We start from the raw sequence: 20,326 nt of genomic DNA, 5'->3' as shown, positions 1-20,326 counted from the left end.
ACCCTAAACGCACCCTGAACCCTTAAAATTCCCCCTACACCTCAAAACCCTAATCCACCCTGAACACCAAAATTACTCCTGCACCCCAAAACCTAAATGCACCCGGAACCCCAAAAAAATGCTTGCTCCCCAAAACCTTGAACACACCCTGAACCCCAAAAATACCCCTGCACTCCAAAACCTAAACACACCCTGAATTCAAAAAATACCCCTGCACCCCAAAACCCTAAACGCACCCTAAACCCTAAAAATCCCCCCTACACCCCAAAACCCAAATGCACCCTGAACCCCAAAATTACCATGGCACCCCAAAACCTAAATGCACCATGAACCCCAAAAATACCCCTGCACCCTAAAATCATGTCATGAGTGATGTCACTGACCATGTCATGAGTGATGTAATAGGTGACGTCATCAGCAGTGCATTGCACGCGCAAGTTATAGTGAGTCCAACTAACTATAACGTGGGAATTTCAATGGTTTTATGCGAGTAAAACTTCCAGCTAACTATAACTTGTGTGAAACCTATGGTTTTTTCAGTGAATATATATATATATATATATCTCTAAAAAAACTAAGCCCACCCTGAACCCCAAAGAATACACCGCCACCCCAAAACCCTAACGCACCCTGAACCCCAAAACCTTAAACGCACCCTGAACCCTAAAAATTCACCCTACACCTCAAAACACTAAACCACCCTGACCCTTAAAATTACCCCTACACCCCAAAACCTTAAATGAACCATGTACCCCAAAAATACCCCTGCACCCCAAAATCTAAACACACCCTGAACCCCAAAAATACCCCTGTACCTCAAAACTAAATGCACGCTGAACCCCAAAACTACCCCTGCACCCCAAAACCCTAAATGCACCCTGAACCCTTAAAATTCCCCCTACACCTCGAAACCTTAACCCACCCTGATCCCCAAAACTACCCCTGCACCCCAAAACCTAAATGCACACTGAACCCCAAAAATACCCCTGCACCCCAAAACCTTAAACGCACCCTGAACTCCAAAAATACCCCTGCACGCTAAAACCTAAACGCACCCTGAATCCCCAAAATACCCTGCACCCCAAAACCCTAAACGCACCCTGAACCCTTAAAATTCCCCCTACACCTCAAAACCCTAATCCACCCTGAACACCAAAATTACTCCTGCACCCCAAAACCTAAATGCACCCGGAACCCCAAAAAAATGCTTGCTCCCCAAAACCTTGAACACACCCTGAACCCCAAAAATACCCCTGCACTCCAAAACCTAAACACACCCTGAATTCAAAAAATACCCCTGCACCCCAAAACCCTAAACGCACCCTAAACCCTAAAAATCCCCCCTACACCCCAAAACCCAAATGCACCCTGAACCCCAAAATTACCCCGGCACCCCAAAACCTAAATGCACCATGAACCCCAAAAATACCCCTGCACCCTAAAATCCTAACCCACCCTGACCCCCAAAATTACCCCTACACCCCAAAACATAAATGCACCCTGAACCCCCAAAATACCCCTGCACCCCGAAACCCTAAACACACCCTGAACCCTAAAAATTCCCCCTACACCCCAAAACTCAAATGCACCCTGAACCCCAAAATTACCCCAGCACCCCAAAACCTAAACGCACCCTGAACCCCAAAAATACCCCCGCACCCCAAAATCCTAACCCACCTTGATCCCCAAAATTACCCCTGCACCCCTAAACCAAAATGCACCTTGAACCCCAAAAATACCCCTGCCCCCAAAAACTTAAACGCACCCTGGACCCCAAAAATACCCTTGCACCCCCAAACCTTAAACGCACCCTGAACCCTAAAAATACCCCCTAAACCCTAACCCACCCTGACCCCTAAAAATACCCAAGTACCTCAAAACCAAAAGACACCCTGAACCCTAAAATTACCCCTACACCCTGATCCCTAAAATTACCCCAGCACCCCAAAGCCTAAATGCACCCTGAATCCAAAAAGTATCCTTGCACCCCAAAACCCTATCCCACCTTGATCCCTAAAATTACCCCAGCACCCCTAAACCTAAACGCACCCTGAACCCCAAAAATACCCCTTGATCCCTAAACCTTGAACGCACCCTGAACCCCAAAAATACCCTTGCATCCCAAAACCTTAAACGCACCCTGAATCCTATAAATACCCCCTACACCCCAAAACCCTAACCCACCCTGACCCCTAAAATTACCCCAGCACCCCAAAACCTAAACCAACTCTAAAAATACCCCTGCACCCCAAAACCCAAACATACACATAACACTAAAATGACCCCAGAACCCCCATAACATATACCGCTACACCCCAACACCAAACCCTATACTTACACTAAAAAAACATATGCTTTTACTATTCATGCATTTACAACGAAATTCGTTGTAAAAGCATGCGTGGTAAAAGCATATAAAATGTAATGCCATGCGTTTTAATTGCATTGCGGAGTCGGTAGATGCGTTGTCAAGGTATGCGGGGTGATGGTATGCGGGATAAAGATTTGTGGTAATGGTTGTTTACCAAATATGTCTGGTTCCATAGGTGTTGCATGGGAACACTCACAGCAACACCCATGGAACACCCCTTTCACCCAAGGTGCTCAGTGAAAAGGGGCCTGCATATTTACAAGGACAGAAAAAGTCATGCGGGGTGGCTTTTCCTGCCCTTGTAAATATGGTGCAGTAAAATGTGCCACCAGTAGGACACAAAAAGTGATGCACCGATGGCGCAAGGGTCTTGTAAATCTGCCCAGAAATACTTAAACATTTCGCAGTGACTCACAATGTATGACCAAATTGTTGGACAGTAAACATTTTTGTCGGTGACTTTTGAAATTAAATATAGCTTAAAAAAAGGCAACCAAAATCAGCCAGTGCAACAGAACTAAAATGCAGCATATGTTGTGAATCTCATATTTTTCGTCATACACGCATGTATCTGAATAGCGTAAACGTCGGCTGACCAGGCTAACTAAATGTTTGACTGGGTGAAGTCTGGAAACATCACCTCTCTTCATGGAGAAAGATGTTTCTTCACTTATCACTGGTTGGACGGTAATCAGTGGAAACCTAGGCACGGATTATCAGTCTGTAAAGAAGGCATCAAATATGGCAAAGTTTCATATCATTCGTTGTAGCTTTAGTGGTTCTTTGCAGTGGCAGGAAACTGTACTGGGCATTGATTGCCAAATACTGTGACAGTAGAGTAAAATCTCAGCCCATGTTGATCTCTGAATCTGAATGGTCTACCTACATATCCCTATTGTATGCCCCCAATCCAATAGATGTGGAAAAGTCAGCCCATAACGCACCTGATGCCCAGGCTGCTGACGTAGGACGCCTCTTAGTTTCCATCTTGAACAATTACCAAATAAAGAGACGGGCGCTGGAAGCAGGAAGACAAGAATAGAGTTTTATTTCTCATGAGGAGAGCCTGTCATTTCGGACACTCGCATAGTGTCTTCAGGAGGTGCTCTAACAAGTTTCTCTGAGGCTTCGTCTTTTATACACAGGTTTATGGCACACAGACATTCTTCATTACAATCAAGACATTGTGAAGTATGAAGATATTCCAACACGTGGCTACAGTAGGGGCCCTGATCCTCCATACAATAGGAGGGGGCTGTCACGCAGCTGAGTGTTCTGCTGATTCCTTTGGAATGTGTGCGCCTGATCGAATCTCAGGGGGTGGGGCGGTCATGATCAATAGTAGCCCCCTTTGAAGAGGGGCGAGTGCATACAGTAGTGGGCAATGAACTGTATCCTCAGGCTGAGGGATGACCAGCGGTCCGTGCAGACAATCAGGCTCAGAGGAAGGGGTCATAACAGGAGGGGTATTCATGGAAGAAAAGGAGGTGTTGGTCAGGCGCTGGGTGTGATTCCCAGAGACAGAGTCATGCGGGGGGAGGGTTCACGACTTGTTCATGTGAGAGCGGGGGCGGTCAGGGTGCATGGGGGATGCTTGCAGGGTCAGGGAAGGGGCTGATGATCGATCGCAAACAGAGAGACCATGGTACCTAAAATGGCTGTTGTATATATGTGTGCATGGGTCTATGCTGGCTGGATAACACAGTCAGTGTTTTGCAATATCCATTCTGCTTACGACAAGAGGTACAGCGAACACAAATGAACGCCGCTTATGTACACATACATTGCTAATTTCAACAGTCGCCGCTTTTTTTACATAAGCAAGTTCAATTCTATATAGTCGATACGATAGGCAGAATGCAATACATGTTAATTTACATTTGTTGGGTTCTTCATACAAGTCTAGAGATCGATATTATACTTTAGTCGGGGTTAATCAAGAAAAACGTTCAGACAAATTATAGAATCATGTTCTGACTTTTCTCTCCGCTGACATCAAAATACAGTAGAAAGAGCTCTGATACCTTCGGGTCTTGTCAGTGCTATAAGAGACCTTTGGAAAACTAAATGCATGAGTGATCGATGAAACATTTTAGAAAGCAATACAAAATGGCTGAGGGAGGAGTTCGAGTTGATACAAGCAATTTGGTCAAGGGGGTGAGTAGAAAGTTCAGGAAGGGGGTTTCGTCTCAATGTCTTTTTAACGGAGTCCGTCTTCTTTTGTTGGCGCTGTTGAGCACCGGCGGTGGAGCTATAGGTCCAGCTCGGATTCATCCTTACACGTTGCAGGGTGCGATCAGTCCTCTGCTGTTAGATCACAGTCCTGTTTCTTAACTCATTGTCTTAGGGGTACCTCATGCTGGGCACCTGCGTGTCTTTCTTTTTCCGTGGCAAAACCTTATTCCATAGTCAAAAGTTTATGCGAAAAGGGTGATGTTGTTGAATAATCAAGGGAAGAGAGGGCGGAGTGGGATCAGATCTTTGAGCACATCAAGGGACCAAAAGGAGCAAAGGATAATCGAGCAGGCAGGCCCATCGGTCGGGCTCAAAAAGGACGGGGACTTCAGGCACGAGTGGGGCAGCAAATCGAGGGCTTCAAGGCAGCCCTTTATTCCTTAATCTGCCGAGTTTGGGAGTGGTGCCTCGTCCCGCGTCTCGTTGCTCGGTGGCTCCACCTTTGGTCGCGGTCACACGTGCTTCATGATCTGTGGTCAGGCTGTGCGTCACGTCCAGCTTCTCTCCTCCGGTGATTGTATCTTTGAATGGGTAAAAACAAGTTTTAGAAAGACTGGCAGGAGAAGACATTTATACATCTCAATTCCGTCCCCAATCCTATATAGGTGGGGGATAAGTTCATCGGTCACAGTCAGAAGTCATTATTTATGGAGTATGTAGGAGGGCATTACCATTGAATTCATAAACCTGTTTGGCGTTCATTCGTGACGTATGTGGAGAGAAATTGGACCTTTATACACAGTGTATTATATCAAACTCAAAATCGAGTCCTTATGTAGGGACTCGTCCTTCCCTTTAACCCAAGTATCGACAATCTTACATTTCCCTCCGGGGTCGGCTAACTCTTGTAAGCAGGGGCGTTATCGTCATGAAGAAGGGGGAGGGGGCAGATGTAAAACATGCTTTTCTTGGGGAGCAACCGTTAATCAAAGTCATCAATTACGCTTCGAGGGTAGCTGACATGAAACTGGGGTTAATCGGGGGAAACGGGGGTGCTTTGGACAGGGAGCTGGGGTCAATCGGGAGGAGTGGGGGCGCTTTGGACATCCGCACTTAAGTGCAGAGGAGTGAAGTAATCTGTGCATTGGGAATTGCATTTTTAGCGAACCGAAAAACAGAAGGCCATTGACGTTATAGTCCCCTTATAAAAGGCCAGATTAGGGGACATCCGTCGTCTTACCTGTCCTTTCCTTCATTACCAACTCGGGTTCTATCGTTTTGCAGAAAGGAGAGGTAGTAATATGGTAAGTCACAATCGTTTTAGTTCCTGTCAATTTTGCCGAACACTTTTGTGTTCGAGGAGACCCAATTAAGTTTTGTGCCGGGGGGGCACAACGTCACCATACAAGGAAAGAGGGAACAGGGGGCTTTTGGAGAGAGAGAGAGAGAGAAAGGGAGAGAGAGAGAGAGAGAGAGAGAGAGAGAGAGAGAGAGAGAGAGAGAGAGAGAGACCGCACTCTAAATGGTCCACTCGGTACACGTATGACATGGAGAGAGAAAGAGAGAGAGAGAGAGAGAGAGAGAGAGAGAGAGACGTGTACAATAATGGGTCATTCAGTGCGCGCACAACACAGAACAACAGGGGTTAAGTAATATGGAGACACAGGCAGAGGGATGACGTAGCTCCATACATTACGTACACACAAACTCAGGTGAGGGAGACAGTACATGTATTATATACAAAAATCCAAGACAAGACATATAACCGTTATTGGCCATAATGATCTCTTCCTGTATGCTGCGCATCCTTAGCATCCTACGCTCTTTTTACCCTTTTCTTTCCTTTTATTGTCGGCTGCCTTTACTGGTCTTTGTGGTTGTACACACTTACGCCTTTGGCAACCAGTCAAGAACTAACCTGGTCGGGCTAATGTGTTTTCAGGCTGAGGCAACAATGGGTGTCAGTTTGGGGGAACAATAGGGCAGCTTTGAGTTTCCGGTCCATGAGGGTGCGGAAAGGACGTAGTAATTTCCAAACACTGACAACATTCCTGGTCCTCCAAGCGGAGGGTACTAGAGTAAACCTCACCTAAGAATATTCTTTAAACCTTTCCCTATTTAGTTAAGCGTAGAGTGCTTAATCATGAGTGCACATTATTTTTGGTTGTATTATTCGGGGTGCGTAGGCACCATAATCGAACGCCTTTTTCCCGTCTCTTCGTCCGTTAGATCACCTTTTTCTTTTTCGTATTTTTAATCGATGTTCCAAAGTGACCTGCAGAAAGAGGGTAAAAGAAGGGGGGCGGGGGCAGTATTTAAAAACATATTAGCGATTATAAACCCGAAAAGGCTTTTACTTACTACATACTCGGTCTATCTCCACGGAACGCAGTTCTTGCCAACTCGGCATTTAAGCCCAGATGAACCTTTTAGTGTGGGAGAGATGATTATCAGAAGCCGGTGTGTGGTATTACTGACCGTATGTAGGGAGGCCAGGTGGCACTCCTTCGGGGCGACTTAGGGACATTTTAGCACAATTTTCCTGATACAGGTAGCATATAAAGTATAGACTGAATTCCAGGGTCTTTTAGCGGTTGCTTTAGGCTGTACAAAAATGTGCAAAGTACATACAACAAAAACCTGGACCATTCATATTTGCAATATTTCTGCGTACTATACTTTTTAACCCTTAACTAATCGAGCTGAGCCATTTCACCTGTAATTCAGTTATATCGGAAACAGTGGTCAGTTATTCGAGACTTACCAATTCACACGTGACAACTACGTACGTTTTTCTCCAAAAATCTTTAATAAAAAATGTCGGTGCATAAATATGGGCCTACAACCCTGTGGGCCGGCCAAAACTGTACATGTGGGGGTACTCATTAGTGCAAAACCTAATGGAGTCGGTGGTCATTGAAAAAAGTGGCGACAAGTGCAATAAAATCATATCGAAACTTCAGTGTGAGCGAGTATCATAAGTGTTGAAATTCGAACTTTCAACAGTCATGATGCGCCAAACTTAACAACAATTCATTGTCCGAATGTTCAACCAGCACCCATCTCACTTTAATTCATTGTCCGAACACATAATCAGTACCCATCCCATATCAATTCATTGTTTTTTTTTAAAAAACTGTATGCATATTTCATGACACCAAGGCTGAGTAATCGGGGTACAACAAGGAGTTGAAAGTTTCATTTGTACCGGCGCCATTTTGGGTGCATCCAGGCAGATCCAGGCATAGTCTAAATCTCCACTAACTCGTGGTTGGCCCAGAGCCTCTTTCGGCAGTCAAAAAGGTTCCGTTAAAGGGCAAAAGAAAGGATCGGTGGTCTGAACCATCAGTCAAAGGGGGAGGGAGGCAACAATTTTCCTACCGGGTCATACTGGGTTTTCACCGGAACTGATCCGAACTGTAGTCTGCAGGATTCTAGTCATTCAAATTGAGGCTGGCGTCAGAATGGGAGCGCCGACGTCCCGCGGCTACATTTTCATCGTTCCGCTGGCAGTTATGGCAGTCATTCCCCATCGGGGGTATCTGCGGGGGTCGGGGACTCCCGCGGCCCCTATAGAATCTTCAAGGTCGAGGAGAACTTTTATGATGGTGGAGTCAACAAGCAACCGGGCCATTCCTTCATGCTGGGCCCGCTCTTGCAAGGTCGACCGCCATTTTGAGAGTTCGGCAGCTACCGGCAATCGCGGGGTCAAATGAGCAGACGGGCTCCAACCTGTCGGGCGAGGCGTCGCAGCATCGCCACAGTGGACGAACCCTTTGCCGGGTGCGAGGAGCGTTTGGGGTGCAGCTGGGGAGCCTTCACCTGGGGAGGTGGGAGAGGCTCGTTCGTGTCGCCTCTCCCTCCCGGTGCACCCCACGGCGTCTCGCTTGACATTTGTTATGGCCGGACCAGGCGATGAGGACGAGGGGGGGGGGTCGGAGGCATGTGCAAGACAACCCCCCCCCCCAGTGTTGTCGCAGCCATTATTAAAGAAGTGGCGCCTAGTACGTTTCGGGCTGGGCCTCCGGTTGATGGCGGCCGGACGCTTTTCGCCACGGCCCCAGGAACGGGTCCCTTGGTTCATCCGGGGGACAGGCCTTGGCGCGTGGCGCCGCCTTCGGGCTATTCGCATAGTGGTCCTTCCACCCCACCGCCCCTGACGGTTTTTGTAGACTTTAAAACGCCCAAAAACTACTAGAAAGTAGCCCAAAGTAGCCCAACATTGCTACTTTGGGGAAGGAAGGACTGGAACGGCGTCAGGCAGACGGCGAAATGCATTGTGGGTTTCGTTTGTCGTTGCAGCCGTTTGTCATGTAAATAGTTGCTTTGAATGTTTTTTTTTGTTTGTTAAAAAAAATAAAACGTTTTCACCTGTTACTTCGCTATAGTGTTGTATATTTTCTATTATTCGCCTAAGGTTTGTCATTAATTGGGTGGGGTGGGTGGCGAAGCCAAGCGGTCTCGAAGTCATAGCGTTAAGTTCGGCTTTCCTCACCAGTTTCATATTTCCTGAGGGGTTGTTCCCTATGTTTCCATTTCAGCGAGGTTGAAAAGAGATCTCATCAGCGGCCTACTGATTTCACTCTATTCCTTTTCTTTTCCCTAACGATTTTTATATATATATTTTTCTCTTTTATTTGCTAGCACGATACAGCGGCTAATCCGCATTTTTATATTTGTCCTTTTGTATTAGGGGTACCCTCCTGGTCGAGCCAGATGACCTACCTCCAATAAATGGTCCGGGTGGAACTGGTTTACCAATCAGTGGGGAGTAGATAGGCATGACAGATTACAACGGGGGACAAAGGTCCGCATTACCTACCCTTCCTTATTTGCAAAGACTAGACAGAACATTTCTATTCCACGTTATTTGCAAACAGAGAATGCCTCAAAAGAACTATTCCTTGAACAATAAATGTCCAGACAATCAATCAATCAGTGGGGAGAAAAAACAGGCATGACGGATTACAGCGGGGACAAAAGTCTGCATTACCTATCCTTCACTATCTGCAAAGGGAGGCAGAATATTCCTATTCTTCCCCGTTTGTAGACAGGGAATATCTCAAAGAGCAATAATCGATAAAAATCGATAACAAACAATCAAATGCGGAGAAAAGATAGGCATGACGGATTACAACGGGGACAAAAGTCTGCATTACCTATCCTTCACTATTTGCAAAGAGAGAGGAACGTTCCTATTCGTCGCTGTTTGCAAACAGAGAATGTCTCCAAGAGAACCAATACTTCAAGTAGCAACCGAGGCTAAATGAACTAATCAATGAACAATACCAGTATCTAAATACCGTTTCCAATATCAACAATCAATCAATCAATCAGATGGATAAAGCCATCCTACCAATCAGACGTAAAGACGTCCTACTTAACCTTACCCGGACCGGATCATGTGGGCAATTCTTCGTCTTCCTTTCTCCAGCGCCTCTTTTCTCTATGTTTTTATCGCAGCATTCTTGTGGGATTCCAGTCAGGACAGTAGGTCACTTGAGAGAGGTCCGTTCAGAATCGGTGAAGTTCATTCAATCGGCAGCCGGACGAGGGCCCTCTCAAGGCAGGTATACTCCAATCGTTTAGATGTTCACCCCATCGTCTGGACCTCTCTTACCGGACCTTATGTCGCTGATGGACCCCGCGTTGGGACGCCAATTGTGGAAAAGTCAGCCCATAACGCACCTGATGCCCAGGCTGCTGGCGTAGGACGCCTCTTAGTTTCCATCTTGAACAATTACCAAATAAAGAGACGGGCGCTGGAAGCAGGAAGACAAGAATAGAGTTTTATTTCTCATGAGGAGAGCCTGTCATTTCGGACACTCGCATAGTGTCTTCAGGAGGTGCTCTAACAAGTTTCTCTGAGGCTTCGTCTTTTATACACAGGTTTATGGCACACAGACATTCTTCATTACAATCAAGACATTGTGAAGTATGAAGATATTCCAACACGTGGCTAAAGTAGGGGCCCTGATCCTCCATACAATAGGAGGGGGCTGTCACGCAGCTGAGTGTTCTGCTGATTCCTTTGGAATGTGTGCGCCTGATCGAATCTCAGGGGGTGGGGCGGTCATGATCAATAGTAGCCCCCTTTGAAGAGGGGCGAGTGCATACAGTAGTGGGCAATGAACTGTATCCTCAGGCTGAGGGATGACCAGCGGTCCGTGCAGACAATCAGGCTCAGAGGAAGGGGTCATAACAGGAGGGGTATTCATGGAAGAAAAGGAGGTGTTGGTCAGGCGCTGGGTGTGATTCCCAGAGACAGAGTCATGCGGGAGGGGAGGGTTCACGACTTGTTCATGTGAGAGCGGGGGCGGTCAGGGTGCATGGGGGATGCTTGCAGGGTCAGGGAAGGGGCTGATGATCGATCGCAAACAGAGAGACCATGGTACCTAAAATGGCTGTTGTATATATGTGTGCATGGGTCTATGCTGGCGGGATAACACAGTCAGTGTTTTGCAATATCCATTCTGCTTACGACAAGAGGTACAGCGAACACAAATGAACGCAGCTTATGTACACATACATTGCTAATTTCAACATAGATGCTGGGGTTGAGGGGTTCAATAGGTCCACATTTTCGGTAGAAGAGGTAGAAGCACCAATAATGAGCGAACTTGAGGGATACATTAAGGGGGCGAGATACTCCGGGGCAATGGGGCCGGATGATGTCCCTGTAGCCATAATAAAAAAGGACCGTGGTGATTGGGCAAAGGTGTTACATCCCCTGTTCGTCCATTGTTATAAGTTTGGGGATATCCCTAATTCCTGGAAGGGCAGTATAATAGTACCTCTATATAAGAAAGGCCTTAAAAATTCTCCTGCAAGCTATAGACAAATCTCCCTTTTGGACGCAAAAAGGACCGTGGTGATTGGGCAAAGGTGTTACATCCCCTGTTCGTCCATTGTTATAAGTTTGGGGATATCCCTAATTCCTGGAAGGGCAGTATAATAGTACCTCTATATAAGAAAGGCCTTAAAAATTCTCCTGCAAGCTATAGACAAATCTCCCTTTTGGACGCAACGGGAAAACTTTTTGCAAAAAGCATCCTTGTCCACCTGCAAGAGTGAGTATTCAGTAATAATCTAATTCCCCTTGAACAGTCTGGTTTTCGGAAGAATAGTGGCACCTTAGACAACATCTCTGTCCTGCAAACCCTAATAGATAAATATCCTGTGGGTCGGAGGCTTCCGCTGTATACAGCTTTCATTGACTTCTCCACAGCGTTTGATAGGGTAGATCGGGGGACGCTGTGGAGGAAATTGATAAGGATGGGGATCCCAGGGAATTTGTTAAGAGTAACAATCGCTCTCCACTCTTCTACCTGGACTCAAGTTCTGTTAGGGGGGACCCAAGGCCTATCAAAGAAAATCACCACCCACAACGGGTTGAAGCAGGGGTGCCTCTTGGCCCCTTTACTCTTCTCAATCTACATAAATGACCTTCCAAGCCGGGTAGGGGAGAGTAAAGGGGACCCTCCACAAGTGGGTGATCTAAAATTAAGTTGTTTTCTGTATGCTGACGACGCAATCATCATGGACCTAAATCCAATCGGGTTGCAAAGACGTCTGACGGAGCTGGTCAGGTATACTAATGAATAATTTTTAAAAATAAACACTTCTAAGAGTAAGGTGATGATTTTTAGTCAGAAAGGCTGTAAGGTTAGATCAAATCTGAAATGGTTTTTGGGGGATGAAAATATGGAAATAGTGACATTTTATCCTTATTTAGGAATTTTTTTTACAAATAGGTGCTCTGCTAACAGACATTTAGATCACTGCAAAAGTAAAGCTATTTCACAAGCATCGGCAATCAACCGCTTGTATAAGCAATGCGGGAAAATACATTTTTCACATACTATTGCAGTGTACAAAATAAAGATTCCGCCGACCTTGAATTACGCATGTGAAACAATTGACGAATGTGAGTGGGCTAAGTTCGAGAAAGTGGAAGGTAAAATTTGGCGTCAAATATGTAACCTGAGTCACGCTGCATTAATCGCGGCTCTTAGGCTCGAATTTGGCCTTCTCTCAACGTATGTTTTGTCATTGGCAGGGTCTTTAAGGTGGTGTGACGCTTTGATAAATGGTCAAGAAAATCTATTAAGGCTAGCATTGCACAAGGAAATTTTTGATAATTTATTGTGTAAAAGTGTAATTTTTAGAAACTATTTAAAAGCTTTAAGCATTTTTGGTTTAGACTTAGTAGGGGCAGCAGTTTTAAACAAATTAGCATTAAAGCAATTAATTAAAAAATCCATTTATGTGATCTCACGAGAAAGAGATCTGAAAATATGCAGAGGGAATGGCAGACTGGACTGCATAGCGGAGAGCTCAATTATTAAAAATCCTCAGCCGTATGTTCTTTGGAACTTGAAACATGGTGTACGCAGAGTGATTCTACTCTTCAGAATGAATTTGTTGCCGTTGAGGATAGTAACAGGAGCTTGGGAGGGTATCCCCAAAAATGAAACACTTTGTGATTTATGCAATGGTGGTATCCAAGATTTTAATCATGTTTTGATTGTGGGCACAGCACTTAGTTCAATACGACGCAAATTTCTAAGGCATGGTTTTCTACATTATAATAATTCAACTGAAGAACAGGCACGCAACTTTCTTCTGCACCCCCCGTCAGAACAGATATGTTTTAAGATTTTCTGCTTTTTTAAAGAATTTTTAAATGTATATTAGAAGTCAATAAGTAGGGTGATCAGTGGATTATGTAGTACCTTGTATAACTTCCCTTGTTTTAGCACTTTTGAGCACTTTAAGCATTTTTAATTCGTTGTAACATACGATAAGTAACAATTATTTATTAGTGTGTTTAACAATCCTGTTTGCTACTTAACTTTCTTGTGCATCTTCCGAGTTATTTTGGTTATATTGATGCTAGATAATCATTCTGGGCTCTGTCCAGGATTAGGGCATCTATGCACTAGCACTTTATCTTAATATACTTGCACCTTCAGTAGCACTTTACAAAATTATCTGTTAACACTGTTTTCTGTCCTCGACATAAGAAATGTTTTAATTGCTTTTGCTTTTGTTAATCTGCTGCCTGTATATTGGATAACAATTGTATAAATGTAGTTGAGTTTATTAATCTTGGGCTAAAGCCAAAAAGGTCGAATCAGGTATAAGCCCTGGATAAAGATTAAGGTTTTATTGCATCAGCATAATGTAGATTGCATGGGCACTTTACATGGCATTTTATAGAAAACGGCCGCTATTTTCATTTAAAATTCATCTCCCATAAAAAAAAAAAAAACATTTTACAAAATAAGATTTTAATTAATATTTTAGATTAACGTTAACCGTACATTGGATGAACTATACATAATTTCTTAACTATGTGCTGCACAAATGTAATTGTAGATAGATTAGATCGCTTCATTAAATTAGGGAGTCAGCCAATAGTGTTCCTCACTAGATAATGATTAGAAGATTTCAGTCCCCCGGAGTGACGTATTTAATGATTAACAGAGATTAGTCCCTTTAGGGAGGAGGTAATTTTAGGAAAATTGTTTATTTCAGTATTTATTCGTATCTAAAGTAATGGGTTTAATGAAAAATGTATTATGTACTGTGTGTAATGTAGGATAATTACAGGGTGTAACCTCTTGGGTTTTTAATACTGTTTTTTATGAATTAATGTTTTATTGTAATGTTATGTGGAATTCTTCGGAATTCCAAATCATAATAAAATAAATTGAAAAAAAAATTGAATTGTGTCCATTACGGCTTGGGCCAAGAGGGACACCACATATGTGATGTTGATGGCCACAGAATGTCCTCTCCTTCCTGGGCAGGACAATTTGCAGAAGGAAATCTTCACTGCAGGCTGCTGGTGAGCTAGATATCAGAAGGAATCATCACTGCCTCACCCTAAAGCTAAAGAGGGCATGCTCTAAAAGTCTAGCTACAATTGGGAAACTGGGAGTCAAATATGGCATGCCAGGAGGAAATGTGAAATAACTGCAATAACACATTCTTGTATTCTTGGCTTAACATCTAGGGTAGCTTACTTGTGTTTATAAAGCTCTTTTTCATCAGGGGAACAATAGTGGCCGCACCCTAGTGCATCTCATGGCTCGCTCTGGTGGATAGGGCTTGAAGATGTAAACACCAATGCTATCTCACTATCGTAAACATGATTCATTGTCAAGCCACACACATACTAACAGTGGTGTTTTCTACCACATGCAGCAGTTTTAGAAGAAACCCTAGAAAGCCATCTTAGTTCCTGTTGTAGCAGCCAGTAGCACCCCATTTGATTGTATTTATTTGGCAATTTGATGTCATTTGTAGTTCAGTAAGGACAGCCCTATATGCCTTGGCCGCATTAGATGAGACTTATGTTGCCCTGAGATTCGACATGTACCTTGTCAAGGAAGTACTCATTAGAGAGAAGTTACAAAAACGGTGGATCTATCCATTTTGTCTGATCTTTGAACATAGGAAAAGGATTACATTACTTCAGTGTGGGAAGAGACCCTGATATGTGGGATCGCTCTCTCACAACATAAACCGAATGCACGTCATCCAACTGCGTTTGGGTTGATGATCTGTGCAACTAAAAGGAATCAGGACAAATGTGGGAAGTTCCCCCCCCCCCCGGCTCTAGCCAGCTCACGATGGAAAATGTCTTAAAAAGTGACACTCCCTTGGTCAGAGAATGGCAAATGTGGGTTTGGTATCTATGCAGCAGTAGGTGCATAACTCCAACAACTGTTTAGAATGGCCTATGAGTGTGTTCTTGTGTCACTTGCAAAGAAAATGATGCTCATTTACAGTGTCACATCAATGGTGTAATACATGTCCTTGTTACTCAGAGTGAAACATATTTGCTTGCTGAGCACACATTAGACGTGGGACGCTGGCAAGCTGTCTGAACGCAGGAGCTGTTCATCGGGCACACAAAACATTACAACAATCATATTTAGAAAAGATACTCAGCATCGTTTCCCCTACCTGCGTCCACAAAGGCGTGCAGCGCTTGTTGGTAGTAGAACTCGGCCCTGTCGTAGTGTTGCTGCTGACTGTACGCATAGGCTAAGTTACACAGGCACTGTCCCTGTGCATTCCTGTCTCCCAAAATACCTGAAAGAAGAATGCAATATATTTGTGGATGAGCAGGATGAAGGAATCGCACATTTTATAGCATGAAACATTATTTTCAGCACACCTGCAACACCGTATTAAGTTCATGTGCCCTATATCACTCCGAGTCTGTTTCATTTTAACACCCACCTCCCTACAGCTTTGATTTATGTTTCATAAACAATTAAATGAATTTCCAGTTTCCAGGGACCGGGTGGAGTGACAATCTAGAAGTCAGACAGGGCAGATAGCGGTGAGCTCTGGTTTGCAAATCTTTGGGTTGCGGTGAGTGTTCCGCCATCTTTGCTGGGAGCAAAGATAACAGGGAGAGTGGGGCCACCGCATGGGCTGTCTGGTGGCACCTTGGGAGAGTAAGACTCAGTGAGATTGGGAATGCCCTGAAATACAAAGCCCATCATTTCGTGTCAAAATGTCATCTTGCTGCCCCCTGGAAGCAAATTCTATCGCACGCTGGGATGGCCACCCAGGAGAAGGGCATATGTGCAGCTGGGTTTGTGTAATGGGTGATGACACAGCAGGAGAGAGGAGTTCAGGATAGGCGGTCTTCCTTAAGCCACATAATGGCCTCTTGCTCATCGACAGGTCAAGAAGTCGATTTACCATATCTCATGGGTAGGTGCAGTACCATCACACACCCTCTGGCCATATGATGACAAAACAAGAAGTAACATCATGTGAACTTTTACCTTGATGTCATCACAGGAAGTGATATCATGTGACTTGTCCCTGATACCGACAGGTATTATGTAGAGACAATTTCAAAGGTGTATGCAACAAGCATTACAAAGAAGGCATTTACTGCCGGCAGCCCACTCACTAGAAGAGCCCCAATTGCCTTCTGCCGCCCTGCTTAAATCAGGTAAGAACATCGCCCGCACTTCGAGTGCGCTCGCAACCGGATACTTCTTGCTCCCTCACGATACCGGCTCGTGCTTACTCCTACTTTTCCTCCCCGCAGGCGCAGCAAATCCCGCCCGCTGTTCCGACTCAAGCCACGATCAGGTAACACTACTCACCATGGGTTTGGTCTGAGTGACGAGCCGAGCGTGTTCCTTTTCTTAATCCCTCCCTTGTTCCCCTGCAGCTTCCGACCATTGAATGACTATTCGGAATTCCTCTAGCCTCGCTTGTCTGCCTGGCTAAACTGTAAGTTTCTGCCCGGTTAGTGCAACTTCCACCTTTCCACAGACCGGCGGATTTGATCACTGAATCCAATGTCTTTGGATCACATTAGACATACCACCCACCCCCCTATGTTAACCACCCCCAATACTCACTCCTGCTATCCCCGCTCCGGCCACCACCCCACCCACACCATATGCACATTAAACCTTTAATGTTAGTCTGATTTTCAACCCGTTCACCGGTTCACCCCCAGATCGGACCCAAGCCATGTTCCCCCGCTCAAAAATTGCCCTTTCTACCTACAGCACTGTTTCTATCGACAACCCTGTCCTGATGACGATCCCGACTAAAGGGGATCGAAACGCCGTCGACTGTACAGCTTGAATTACACGACGCATATCACGTCTTGTGCTCCTGTATAAATAATTGTCTTCCAAGTGACTGTAACTTGTCTTTCGGAGCCTCTAATTGATGTACATACTTTGGTCAATGCGTCGCCAATGCTGTTGTTTTTAAGCACTTGCACATTCACTATCACCAATTGTATATAGCACCTCGCACCAAGTGTCACTGGGTTGTCACAAGATCCGTTCTGTACAGTGCTGCTTTAACTGTATTTGCATATGAAAGATCTTTCCCTTTGCTTCTTGGTAAATAATACTACCTCTTCTAAAAAATCAATTGACTCCTTGTCTCTGCCTTCTTTGTAATGCTTGTTGCATACACCTTTGAAATTGTCTCTACATAATACCTGTTGGGAACTGTTTTTGCCTACACGATACACCCATCCCAACGAGGTTTATGGGTTTTCTCCTGTTATTCCTATACATATTAGGAGCAGCTAGCTAGCTGCGAGAGTGGTACCTCTGTGTACTTCATCTAATATACCTCAATCAATAAGGTATTCATCTGGGTAGTACCTTCCGGCCTACACACGATGTCCAAGGAGTCCCTCACCTATTCAGAGGAATACATCCAGTCAAGACTGACCGGTCCCTCATTACTGTCGGGCCCACCACAGTCTGCGACCACCTCCACTGCCCCTAACACTTCCCGTGCCCTATTGGACAAACTTGAAAAGCTAAAGAAAAAGCAGATCAGGACGGATCTGCATGCCCGTATGCTTACGGACTACCTACGCTCAGGTGTCATCCCCCTAGGACTTCAAATTCGTAACACCCCAGCTATTTTCACACAGGACCCCAAATTTAGAATTAGCTTCAGCCATCTTGCGACGACGTGCTCTCGCCATTGGATGGTCCTTTGAATAGATACAGCCATAGAACACAGCCGGCTGGAATTACAGGAAATTGAAGAACTGGAAAAACGCATCCTAGAAGATACCTCCCTCACTGATGCCAAAAGCCTCTTAGAAAAAATCAACAGTACCATCGCCACCTTTAACACCTTTGAAGTCAATAAAAAGATCAATAAAATAGAAAAAGATATTAAGAACTATAAGGTTGAGAACACTTACCCCTACTTAAACGAGGAATTTTACAATACTCAACAGAACCCTCCAAGAACACAGAACTGGGGACGTTATAAAAACAATCAACGCGTCACCTTCTCTGTCTCCTCAAATAGTTCTGCAGACGAGACAGACGCAACACCCTCTGGACCACAGCCACTACTACCACCTGGTTTTTTAGGACGAGGCCGAGGACGCGGCCAACACCCACCACCGCAGAACCGCCAAACAAGGGCCAAACAATACCAACCTCCGGTACCAGGCTACCGCCAAACCCGCAATCGGTACTATCAGTGGGGACAACCACAGTAATTAACAACAAGGACGCAACCACTACTGCCATGTCCATCCCCATTTTCAATTTATCAGACCACACTCTGACCCCAGAAGAAACTAGACTTCTCTCCCGTGGCCTTTCATTCGTGCCGACGGTCAGAACCAACTTCCTGGAACTGCAATCTAACCTTCTAAAATTCTTCAGAAGAATCCGGCTAAAATATTTCTTTGCTGACAAACCAAACACCGGAATGACGGAAATCTCCCCATTTCGGCTGCCCTCTACCTTTAACCCTCCATCCAACCAAATGTCACCTGAAATCTTGGCCTTTGAACGGCTAGTCTTAAAGGAAGTAATGGATCTCAAGACTGTTCCGCGCTTTATCCCCTACAATCTACCCTTGAAAGAAAAAGAAGCCCTGAACACCCTTCAGAATAACCCGGAGATAGTCATCAAGCCCGCGGACAAGGGTGGAGGTATTGTTGTCTTAAACAACACTCAATACGACAGAGAGGTTGAGCGACAACTTACCAACAACGAACATTACCGTGCTCTCTCAAAAGATCCCCTGGCAGATATTAGACAGAAGATTCTCTCTATCACTACTACAGCCAGAGACAACAATATCATTACCAAGAAAGAATTCGAGTATTTGAACAATCCACACCCCAGGACACCGATCCTATATGTTCTCCCCAAAATTCACAAAGATGCGAGAAATCCACCTGGACGCCCCATCGTATCAGGGTGTGGCTCCATTCTGGAACCCCTGGGGAAATATCTGGACTCAGTCATTAAGGAATTTGTGCCCATCACAGACACCTATATACGTGACACCATGGATTTGATCAATACCATCGAAGATGAACCCTTCGACCTGGACAATCAAATTATGGCAAGTCTGGACATCGAGTCCCTCTACACAAACATCCCTCACCGCGAAGTGCTCGAAGTAATCAAAAATCTACTTATCTCTAGACCTCAACCTTCCAAGATTCCCACTGACTTCATTATGGACCTTCTACGAGTGGCCTTACAAAATAACTACTTCATGTACAAGAACACATACTACCTTCAAATCAAGGGAGTATCAATGGGCGCTTGCTTCGCTCCCAACTTTGCTATTCTATACGTACATGCTCTGGAAAAATCACTGATTCTCAACCCCATCAACCCGTATCGACCCCAAATCCATCTGTGGCGTCGATACATCGATGACGTTTTGTTGATCTGGAATGGAACGGCCGATTCTTTACAACCCTTCATGGACTGGCTAAACTCTTCACAAGAACATCTCAAATTCACAAGTGAAACTAAACCGAATGACCTACCATTCCTTGATGTCACTATACATGCAGAAGAGGGGAAACTTGGTACATCGCTCTTCCGCAAGCCCACAGAACGCAACACCTTGCTACATTACTCTAGCAACCATCCAAGGGGCCTACGCGATGGACTTCCATTTGGCCAGTTCCTTCGTATCCGGCGCAATTGCAAATGGCGCAAAGACTACTTTAGGGAGGCAGACATCTTAGTCGTGAAACTTGTCAACAGAGGCTATCCACGACGTCTGGTTACACAAGCAAAGAAACGAGCGTGGTACAACCACCGTGAGGATCTACTAAGGCCGAACCAAAACAAAAAAACTATGAACAGGATCCCCTTTGTCTCTGTCTTCAGCCCGGATAGTAATAAGGTAGCCAAAATAATCAAAAAAAACTGGTCTGTGCTACGATTTGATGAACAATTCCACACACCCCCTCTGTTCTCTTACCAGAGA

The 20,326-nt window shown here is 45.0% G+C and overlaps 1 protein-coding gene across 2 annotated transcripts in view; it reads right to left on the bottom strand.

Annotated features, from left to right (window-relative positions):
* Positions 1-20,326, bottom strand: part of LOC144826290 (tetratricopeptide repeat protein 24-like) — a 520,525-nt gene that overhangs the window by 417,077 nt on the left and 83,122 nt on the right. For both annotated transcript variants that reach the window (XM_078684636.1, XM_078684637.1), the window contains exon 4: positions 15,524-15,652. In XM_078684636.1, the coding sequence (XP_078540762.1) occupies positions 15,524-15,652 (129 nt within the window). The remainder of the gene's footprint in view (positions 1-15,523; positions 15,653-20,326) is intronic.

Source organism: Lissotriton helveticus, chromosome 3_2 (genome assembly GCF_964261635.1).
Source record: "Lissotriton helveticus chromosome 3_2, aLisHel1.1, whole genome shotgun sequence".
Classification (NCBI taxonomy): domain Eukaryota; kingdom Metazoa; phylum Chordata; class Amphibia; order Caudata; family Salamandridae; genus Lissotriton; species Lissotriton helveticus.
The sequence above is the reverse complement of the archived record's forward strand: the minus strand, read 5'-3'. Positions and strand labels throughout refer to the sequence as shown.